The sequence below is a fragment of the Globicephala melas genome, chromosome 18 (assembly GCF_963455315.2).
Source record: "Globicephala melas chromosome 18, mGloMel1.2, whole genome shotgun sequence".
Lineage (NCBI taxonomy): Eukaryota > Metazoa > Chordata > Mammalia > Artiodactyla > Delphinidae > Globicephala > Globicephala melas.
The window spans coordinates 21,028,242-21,039,660 of NC_083331.1; the positions used below are offsets into that span (position 1 = coordinate 21,028,242).

General features: G+C 42.3%; 1 protein-coding gene across 2 annotated transcripts in view; it reads right to left on the reverse strand.

Moving 5' to 3' along the window:
• COG3 (component of oligomeric golgi complex 3) overlaps positions 1–10,998 on the reverse strand; it is a 57,230-nt gene extending 46,232 nt beyond the window's left edge. The window contains exons 1-2 of one of the 2 annotated variants that reach the window (XR_009559757.1): positions 10,667–10,998; positions 1,952–2,098 (exon numbers count right to left, since the gene is read on the reverse strand). Coding sequence is in view for 1 of the 2 variants with exons in the window: in XM_030882227.2 (XP_030738087.1) it covers positions 1,952–2,098; positions 10,667–10,840 (321 nt within the window). In the remaining variant the exon portion in view is untranslated. The remainder of the gene's footprint in view (positions 1–1,951; positions 2,099–10,666) is intronic. The other variant, XM_030882227.2, reaches the window with a different exon arrangement.
• Between the last annotated feature and the right edge of the window lie 421 nt (positions 10,999–11,419).

An 11,419-nucleotide genomic window follows, 5' to 3' on the forward strand; every position in this document is an offset into this window, starting at 1 on the left:
AAATTTGAGTAGGTAACATAGGGCTCTGGGTAAATATTAATGTTATCTAATAATAATTGTGAGAATATAAGCTCAGAAATAATATAAAGGAGTGGTTTAAAAACATAGCTTTTGCATCGGCCAAACCTGGGTTTGAATTCTGGTCCTACCATCAAGTTGTATACTTAAAATGAGTACATTTTATTGTATGTAAATTATAACAATGTATTAGATCTTTTTTTAATTTAATGAGAGATATGCAAGTGAAAATTTAATCCATAAGATCTTTTTCTTTTTTTTCAAATAGTCCAAGTAAATTCACAGACATGGTGCAAGATTATCTTCTATAATTCTCAAGTGGGATTCGAAGTCAAAGGTATACTTTATTCTCTCAAGATACTACTCTTGCCAAGTACCTTGGCTTTCGTTTCCTGAACACTGATTGTGTGCCTGGTACACACTGCATTTACATGCATTATCTAATTTAATTCTCATAAAAGTCCTATAAGTATATAATTATCTTTGTTTTACACATTAGGAAACAGAGATCTGAGAAGATAAGTAATTTGCCTAAGCTCACAAAGATGGTAAGTGATAGAGGTGACCTTCAGATCCAGGTTGGTCTAACTCTAGAGCTAGAGCTCTTCATCACTTTGCAGCACTGCCTCTCTTGACTTAGTGCAGAGGTCCCCAACCTTTTTGGCACCAGGGCCCGGTTTCATGGAAGACAATTTTTCCATGGACCCAGTGGGGGGCAGGGGGGGATGGTTTTGGGATGATTCAAGTGCATTACATTTACTGTGCACTTTATTTCTATTACTATTACATTGTAATATATAATGCAATAATTGTACAACTCACCATAATGCTGACAGGAGGTGGAGCTCAGGCGGTAATGTGAGCGATGGGGAGCGGCTGTAAATACAGATGAGGCTTCGCTTGCCCGCTGCTCACTTCCTGCTGTGCAGCCTGGTTCCTAACAGGTCACGGACCACTACCGGTCCATGGCCCGGGGGTTGGGGACCCCTGACTTAGTGTATATGCAATTCAGCACATTTGCTTTATGTTTCACTTGGTAAATGCCTTAGCTCTGATTCTTCTTTTTTTTTAATTGAAGTATGGTTGATGTACAGTGTTGTGTTAGTTTCAGGTGCATGGCAAAGTGATTCAGTTTTATGTGTGTGTGTGTGTGAGTGTGTGTGTGTGTGTGTGTGTGTGTATATCTGTTCTTTTTCAGATTCTTTTCCCTTATAGGTCATTACAAAATATTGAGTATAGTTCTCTGTACTGTACAGTAGGTCCTTCCTCAGCTTTGATTCTTAAGAGGACAGAAAGATGAGACAGAGGAAGCAGCAGAAGAAACTACTGTACATTTAAGTTTATAGTTGGGAATAAGCAAAAACCAAGAGATTTCACATGCTAAATTTCAGAAAAATAACTATAAGCGTTCATCTAAAGAGCATATTGAGGTTTTTAAGAAAGAAATTACCTAGCAGCAAGCAGTGAGGGGTGCGGTTGGGGGGTCTGCATGTGTGCATGTGTCAACGCACATGCATGTTGGGGGACACATTAACACAGACACGTACTGGGAGAAGGTCTAAAGGGCATAAGATATCAAAACCTTAATAAATCTAATAGTCTATCCAAACTTGGAATAGCATATTTTTATCTGTACTGCAAATAAAACTGGGCAACAGGTTCATTTAAAACACTTAAGAAATAACCACAACTAACACAAAATCAAAAATGTTCTAGAAATAGAAACAGCTTTGGGAAAGATCACTGGTGTTCTCCTTACTTGGTGCAAGTAATATATCCTTCTTTCTCCAGCTCCCCCCGCCCCACCCCCAAAAAAAAGATGTCCTAGAAAGACTTTAACTACAGTTTCAAATGTTCACAACTTTTAATTAGGACCGCTGTCTTGAGACATTTAAAACAATCAAATATCCTTAGAAATAATGCTGCCATTCACCTGCTGTGCAGTTTCAATTCTTTCTTCTTCCATTTCTAAGGAGGTGAATCCCTTCAAGAGAATGTCTTCTGTAGATTCAGGCACTACTGAAGTCTGTGCAATGGGCAGCGACTGGGATGTTAAATTGCACAAGTCTTCAATTGGGAGCTTGAAAAAAAAAGAGCCACAAAGATATTCAAATAACTTGAAAATTCTCTAAACTTAACTCAAGATTGATATTCCACCTCAGGTGTTTTGAAAGAGAAAGAAATGTTTTCTGTTAAATCGTCTGATGTTAACAAGCGCCATATGATACTAACACTTAGAACCAGGTTCTCTCTATATTAAATGCTGGTCTCAAAATATAAACTTGACACCAATACCCAACCATTTGCAAAGTATGGTTTTTGAGTTACCTTTTGAAAACTGGTGGTGAATCTGTACTAATCCACACACCTTTTCCTACTGGAACTTCTTGGGAACTAGCACCAAGGCAAAGGCAAAACCTGCACGCTAATGAAAGTAGCCGGCCCTCTCCATTATCAACACAAAAGCCTCACTTCATTAATAGAAAACAGAAAACAAATCGTACCCAAGAATCAACTACCAACAACTATATCCCCTTCTACTATTTCTACACTGTTGCCACACTTCACCCACGTCTTCTTGCTGACAAATTCTGAAATTACAACTGAAAAGAAAGAATTTCAGAATTTCCCATCAGCTTCAGAAGAGCTCACCTTGAGGCCATCAGACCTACAATACTGTCTAGTTTGCCATTACTAAAGCTATTCCAGGTGTTCATTTACCTAGGGTGATACAGACAAGCTGTTTTTGGACTTAAAAGAAAGGGAGTGTGAATGCTGGGGAAGGTAAAAGGGTGGAATTATTTCGTTTCAATCCCAGTTTATGCCCTTAAGGCATGACATCTAAGGTCCAGCAATAAAAGACCTTAATCCAAGGCCTTAGGAAATTGCCTCCTGTCTATTTTTCTAGATACAGAAATTTCAGCTGAAGACAGTATTTTCTCTTCAAAGCTAAAATAAAATAAGCTAGATGCAAAATGCACCATCATTAACTTAGAAATACAACACTTTAAATATGGGGGGAGGGAATTCCCTGGCAGTCCAGTGGTTAGGAGTCAGTGCTTTCACTGCTGTGGGCCCAGGTTTGATCCCTGGTCTGGGAACTAAGATTCTGGGAGCAGTGCGGCATCAAAAAGAAAGAGAGAGACACACAGAAAGAGAGAGAGAAAGAAAGAGAAAAAGAAAGAAAGAAAGGAAGGAAGAAAGGAGGGGGGAGAGAGAGAAAGAGGAAGGGAGGGAGGGAGGGAAGGAGGGAGGAAGGGAGGAAGGGAGGGAGGGAGGGAGGGAGGAAGGAAGAAAGGAGAGGGGAGAGAGAGAGAAAGAGGAAGGGAGGGACGGAGGGAAAGGAGAGAGGGAGGGAGGGAGGGAGGGAGGGAGGGAGGGAGGAAGGAAGGAAGGAAGGAAGGAAGCGAGGGAGGGAGGGAGTTTTGTGTCTGGGTTAAAGTGGGGCTGCACCTTCGGGCGCAGTAAAGCACATCACAGTGCGGCCTGGTTTGAACCCTGCTCACTTAATAAGCGTGTTACAATGGGCAAATCACATAATGCTTCTAAATCTCTATTTCTTCTCTGTAAAACAGGAATTACATTATCTGTATCATGAGGCCATTGTGAAATGAAGAAAACACAGGTGTAAGAAAACAGGCTCCTTGGACCACTGGGAAGCTGCAGACAGAAAAAAAGTGTTCAGAAAGGTCCTCAATCTGCTTTCTCCCAGGAGGGTCCTGGATGTACAGAGATACGTCTTACTAAGGGCATCATTGTTCAACATAAACTCTTCCTGAATGGTGACACAATCCCTGAAGAGAAAAGGACTGTTGGGCAGGAAGAATTAAGTTTCTGAAATCTGATGAGAATCTATCTTGACTCTAACGTGTCACCAGCAACTGTGTGCTGCCACCAGAGGTTCTGAGGACAGAGGAAGCTGAGCTGAGCTAAGCCTACCTGCTCACGCTCTGTGCGAGTTACCAACAACAAGCTGTCTCCTCGGAGACAATGCTACGTGTGTTTAGCGTAATGCCTGCCAAATAATACACACGATCAACCGGAGCCGCTTCTATTTATCATATTACTATTCCTACTTATTAGCAGTAACAAAGTAAATTTGTTTCTTTTAATTTATTTATTTTTATTGAAGTATAGTTGATTTACAATGTTGTGTTAGTTTCTTGTGTACAGCAGAGTGATTCAGAAATGTGTGTGTGTGTGTATATATATATATATATTCTTTTTCAGATTCTTTTCCATTATAGGTTATTACAAGATATTGAATATAGTTCCCTGTGCTACACAGTAAATCCTTGTTGTTTATCTATTTTATATATAGTAGTTTGTACCTATTAGTCCCAAACTCCTTATTTATCCCTCCCCCACTTTCACCTTTGGTAACCATAAGTTTGTTTTCTATGTCTGTGAGTCTGTTTCTGTTTTGTAAATAAGTATTTGTACCACTTTTTAGATTCCACATATAAGTGATATCATATGATATTTCTCTTTCTCTGTCTGACTGACTTAGTATGATAATCTCTAGGTCCATCCATGTTGCTGCAAATGGAATTATTTTGTTCTTTTTTATGGCTGAGTAATTGTATATATGTGCCACATCTTCTTTATCCATTCCTCTGTCGATGGACACTTAGGTTGCTTCCATGTCTTGGCTATTGTAAATAGAGCTGCTCTGAATGTTGGGATGCATGTATCTTTTCAAAGTAGAGTTTTCTCCTGATACATGCCCAGGAGTGGGATTGTTGGATCAAATGGTAACTCTATTTTTAGTCTTTTAAGGAACCCCCATACTGTTTTGCATAGTGTCTGCACCAATTTACATTCCCATCAACAGTGTAGGAGGGTTCCCTTTTTACAGTAAGTAAATTTACAAATCAGAATCTATACTGCTTCTTGGGAACAGAATCGTCTAAGTTACCTTTACAAAATTATAGTTTATTAGTAGTAAAATTTAGTTATATATGAACAGATAATGACAAAATTCAAACACATAATTCTATCAGCACTGTTTACCTGATACCTAAGGAGGAAAAGGGAGAGAGACATGGATCAGGTACAGATTTGAAAAATACACCAGAAAGCACATGGAGACTAGGCTAAAAGAATGCTAGACAGAGTGTTGCTTGCACCTTAATAATAAGAAAAAGACAAATAGTCTACAAAATCAGGTTCTTGAAGCCATCAGAGAGTTGAGGTTCCAGAGTAACTAAGTAGCTTAAAATCTAGAAAAAGATGGGTATCTCCAGGCAGAGACAGAGTGAGAGCACGGGCTTACCGTGGCAGATTATGGAAAAATAGATGACAAATGCCACACAAGTAGGTAAGAATTAGGCTAAAATTTCTTTCAAATTACTAAATGGTACAGGACGGGTGAGTACAGAATGCTTGGAAGTCACAGACACAAGGGGAATTTGCACCCACTCACATGGTCTTCACGGACCTCCACCAGGTGCTCATGAGAAAGAATGAGGACTGGTGGTGCAGGCTTAGAAGAGGAGGGGCCTGGGGAAAGTGGGGCACAAAGCCCCATCCAGACCCTTCTCCCCAGTGGAACAAAATCTTAAGACACTGAAAAAAGGGCAGCAAGCGCTATCAACCCTAGGGCACAGGGGAGAACACACTACAGCCGGGGAAAGGGAAAAGAAAACAACCATTACCCCTGGAGGAGAGGCAAGAAGGAACCCAAGACCCAGAACATCAGAGGTCTCCTACTGCCGGAGGAGGGCAGAGTCAGTAAGAAACTCCACCCCTGAGTCCCAGGGGCAAAGGCCTGCCTAAGACTGAGACTGGACGCAGATGATAGAAAACTCCCACCTACCACCACCAGGCTATAGAGCGCCAGCAATGCTCTCCTGTGGGAGGGGCAAGAGCACAGACACCCTCTGAGACACAGGCGCACAGCACACCAAAAGCTGAGGGTTGAGAAGGAAGGTTAAGAAGACCCTGCAGTAGCCCAGCCCCAATGCTAGGCAAAAAGTAATGAAAGAGAAGTCTGAAGCCAGTGGTAAACTAAAGGCAACCAGAACAAAAACAAAACACAAATCTAGCCCACTAACCCAAACCTCCACACTAATGACCTAACAGAGTAAGTGTATTCATTTCCAGGCATTCACGCTATTTCCCTCATTCTCAAATGTCCTGCATACAACGTACAGTATTTGACCAAAAGTTACATTAAACAGCAAGGAAAATAACCCAACTCATTGTCAAGAAACGAAGCACTCAACAGAGCCAGACTCAAGAGATGATCTGGATATTGGAACTATATAACTGTGACTAATATGTCAAAGGCTCTGGTATGAAATATAAATAAAATGAATGAACAGACACAGAAGTTAAGCAGAAAGATAAAAACTATACATGTCCAACAGAAATGCTGGAAATAACCATTATTGTAACAGGTGAAGAATACCTGCCATAGACTCATCAGTACACTCAACACAGCTAAGGAAAGAATCAGTGAACTTGAAGACAGGTCAATAAAAATCACCCAAAATTAAACATAAAGAAGAAACAGAGTGGACAAATAAAAACTGAACACAACATCCAAGAACTGTGGGATGGTATAAAATGATCTAATATATGTGTAATCTGAATCTCAAAATAAGAAGAGAGAGAGAGAACAGGGTAGAAGAAATATTTAAAGAGATAATAGTTGAGAAGTTTCCAAAAATGATGAAAGACACAATGCTACAATTCTGAACTCAGAAAATCCCAAGCAGAATGCACATGCATGTGTGCGTGTGCACACACACACACCACCCCTAGACACATCACATTCAAACTCAGAGAGAAAATCAAAAGTCATAGAGAAAACCTTAAGGCAGTCAGAGAGAAAAAGATACATTATATACAGGGGAACAAAAATAAGAATTAAAGCAGACTTATCAGAAATCAGGGGACTTCCCTGGTGGTCCAGTGGGTAAGACTCCGAGCTCCCAATGCAGGGGGCCTGGGTTCGATCCCTGGTCGGGGAACTAAATCCCACATGCATGCCACAACTAAGAGTTCACATACCACAACCAAGAAGTTCGCATGCCACAACTAAGACCTGGCACAGCCAAAATGAATAAATAATTTTTTTAAGCTGCTTTTTAAAAGCTTATGAGGGAGTTCCCTGGTGGTCTAGTGGTTAGGACTCGGTGCTTTCACTGCTATGGCCTGGGTTTAATTCCTGGTCGGAGAAATGAGATCCCGCAAGCCACTCAGCGTAGCCAGAATAAAAAAAAAAAAAAATTAAAAAAATAAAAGCTTATGAGAAGATGCCCCCATTAGGTACATTTGCCCAGCTGTCTTCTTTTCTCAAAGCACCTGGAAGAGAATGGCAAATCAAGAAGGGTGTGTTGCAGGGAGATCAGCTCGGTGCTTTGTGACCGCCTAGAGGGGTGGGATAGGGAGACACAAAAGGGAGGGGATATGGGGATACATGTTTATGCATAGCTGATTCACCGTGTTATACAGCAGAAACTAACACACCATTGTAAAGCAATTATACTCCAATAAAGATGTTAAAAAAATAAAATAATATAATATAAATGGTAGAACTATTTTAAAAAAAGGGTGTGCTGGTGTCACAAACTTTCCTGTTCTGACTACTCTTTCACTCCTGAAGAGATGTTGACTGAATACCTCTGGCTTACTCGCACTGTCCTGGCTTCCAGATGGAGCAGACATTTACCACCAGAAAGAGAAGAGCAGAGACCTAGGCTCCTGGTTGGTCCTGGATAGCTACTGTACAGCTTACACAAATGGGGACACTAACATATTAAATACTAACTACAATAAACTATCAAGCCTTGCCTGACCAGCTGAGCAGCTCCAGGAAAAAACAAGCAAATATACCTTTCTCTCCCAAACTTTACTTCTTGCACAGTTCTGGGTTGGAGAAAATCACTTCTGTAATCAATCTAATAAATTCATTCCCTAAATGAAACCTGACGTTACCTACTCTGTTTGGAGCAAATCATTGAAGAGGTATAGATGGAGTCTCAGAACCTTCCTCCAGGCACCTAACCTCTTCTTTTCTTACCTTTGGTCTGAGTGACACCTACACAGTACCAGCTCAGCGTCGTAACATTCTAATCTATTCTTTTAAGGTAATAATCATTTGGGGAGAAAAGCACATGAATAATATAATACTGGCAGGTAGCTTGCTGTGTGCACTTTATATACTTCATTTAGTTCTCACAACTCCCTGTGACGCAAGTACTATTATAATCCCCATTTTATAAAGAAGAAAACAGGTTCAGAGAAGTTAAGTAGCATGTCTAAGGCCACACAAACTTTAGGAAAACAACAACTGTAACAGTAAATTACAGGTAAATTTCAGGATAAATTATCTCAGCATTTTATCAAGAATTACTAAACTCAGCAGAAAGAAAAAGGCCCTCACTACTAAAAAAATTTGCCCTGGCTACAAGAAACCAGTCTACTTAATATTCTACTGCAAATTTTCTTATCTAACACCAGATAAAAAGGTATATAAGGCTAGTTCTCCTAAATAAAAAGGAAAGCTATAAACAGCTTCATGATATTTGCTCAGAGGTAGCTGGCCTCTTGCTATTCAACTAACTTGCCCAGTTCCAGTTGCTCAGGACGTAACTTATCTCCTGAAAATTGTGAAACACTACAGAAAACCCTTTACAGGTTTTTATTTTGGTCAGACCAAATAAAAATTGAGGCATTCTTTCTCAGTGCCAGTGTTAAAAGAGTGGTAACGGATAAAAAATTCAATTCCAAAGTCTTCCCACCAGACATATAAAGGAAAAAGAGGGCTGTCGAAAGCTGAAGAGCAATGAGAAATTCCCCCTCAAAGATTCCAGGATGGATAAATAACAGGCTGGTATTTCATTCTCACAGCAATCCAATGCCAAGGCTGCATGTACCAGAAGACCTTCACTGAACCCTTGAACTTGGCAAGCTCATCCCCTACCCAGGGCTTTGCACTGCTTTTTCCTCCAGCTGGAAGGTTATTTCTCTAGTCTTTGCAAGACTGGCTTCTTGTTTTCCATCATGAGCTCTTGCCTTAGGTGGTTACTTTCTTAGAAAGGCCTTCCCTCTTTATCTAAAAGGGCACACCTCATTCCCTGGTGTCATACCATCCTGTTTGATTTTCCTTATATCCTGGATGACTGTCTGAACTTACCTTCTTTGTTCTTTTTCACATGCTCATAATCACCATAATTATGTCAGCTCCTTCAGGCTAGGAATCTTGTTTTTATCTTTCTGTTCCCCCATTCCTAGCCCCGGGTAGGCACATAATATATGTTAAATGACTGCATGGGGCTAATGGTAGGTATTATGTTGCATAAATATCAAATAATGGGGTGAAAATGAAGAGATCTCTTTTACTTCACTCCAAACCCTTTCCTTCATGCTCAGTGGGAATAGTAATATTTTATGGCCCAAGACATTAAAAATAAAATGGGTTACTTTGCTTATGGAATACATTCACCACAGGTACTGTGATGCCCAAGCACCTTGCTTTGGTGAGAGGCCTAATCAATTATAAACAGACTGAAATATTTATAGAGCAAACAACTTCTATTGCCCAGAGCATAAAAGACTCTGATAGCCACGCCAAAACAAATTTCCAACTGCTTCCTCATTTATTTCAAACACACTTCCAGCACAGAATCCTAGAGGTGGACAGAGAAACCCAAGAAAGAACACCTGTACTTTATGGCAGAGTGTGCAACGGCGAAAAGTGGCGAGAACTTTCAAACCAAAGTTCTTAACCTCTGAAGTGTGAGGGCAGAAAAAGTTTAAGTCTCTAAACTCAGTCTGCCTTTGGACACAACCGTGTAAAGAGAATGCTTCCAACATCAAAAGTAACCATCAGTGCTAATAAAATAATAACCGCCTAAACCTAGCCCTCAAAACTAGAAGAAGTCTGTCAAACATCTGACTACTCATAAAATGTACTTCTTGCTATTATAACTAATTGAATTGAATCACACAAGCAGTATCAGGGATAATATCCCAATGGCAATTAGGATTAAAAACGTTGACACTAAAACCGACAACCAGCATTATCTAATAATGTACTGACCCAGCTTTCAAAGAAAAATTTTTATTGCTTTGCTATAAGTCAAATATAAATGGGATGTCCCACAACCTGCACTTGATCGAGAGTTCATTGCTCAACGTGCGATGAATGAAGCTGTCACCCGGAATCAACTTTGGTTTCCCCAAGGGCCCCTATGGAAAAAGGAAGCTGGGCTATTCATTAAGGTGGTAAACAAATACCAACAGGAGGCTGTGCTGAAGTAAAGCACTTCGGGTTCAGTGTCTTCCCCTTCCGGGAGAGGGTGGGCAGCAGGACTATGCCTCGCTAACACCAGGGACACCCGGGGCAAGATGCCCGGGGCAAGGCTCCCGAACAACCGCCCCACGCCGCAGGGGGCGGGCTGGGTGCCGGCGGCCAGCAGCCGCTGGACGCCCCCGCAGCCGTCCCCACGCCGGAGGGGAGAGTCGGCGGTCTGGGACAACGTAAGGCCTGACAGTCCGGGAAGGTGAGGGGCCTCTCCCACCGGAGCCGACACTGTGATGAGGAGGAGAGGAGAGACCCTGGCCAAGGGTCTGCAAGGTCGGGGTCCGCCGGCGCGCCCGCGGAGTAGCCCAGCCCAGCTCCCGCCCGTCACCTCACCTCGGCGGGTACGGGCAGGTCCTCGGCCGCCGCCTTCAACTCCAGCACCGAGTCCGTCTGCCGGTCGGTCAGTGGCGCTGTCGTGTCCGGTCTCCCATCCCAAAGAGCCAGCTTCTCCCGAGCGTCCCGCTCCGCCGCCGCCTCCGGCTGCAGTAGCAGCGCCGCCTCCGCCATTGCCGCCGCCCCAGCGGCCCGCAGCAGCAGAGGGGAGGTGGGAACCCCGACAGAGAGATGTCCGGGGCACTTCCGGGAGAACCGGGTCTTCCAGCACTGCACCGGCGGCGGGGCGGGGCGAACCGGAATACCCTGACCCCGGAAACGCTTCCCCCCGCGTGGGCGGGACTGAGGCCAGGACTGACGTGGCTTTAAACGGGGTACAAGTATTTCCGGTTGGGATGTAAACAGAGAGGGCGAAGGATATAGGCCCTAACGGAAATAGACATGCCCCTACCAGAAGTCCCTTCCTCAACATCAATAACTTTATTGTTAATATTGTTACTGACAACTGTGTTCAGTGACCCTGCCGGCAGGGGCCTTCGTGAGCCGCGGCATCTGCTGCTTCTTTCTGCTCACAGCCTGGTAGTCTGGGTTGGGTGTGTGGACTGATTTCCGTGTTGACATGTTGCCAGTTTTCACAACTTTTCAAACATCAATAATTCCGCTGTTAGAAATCTAATTTATGAAAACACATAAAAACTCAAAGATTTATATATATCAGACATCATAAATAGTATCAAATAACCACCTGAACGT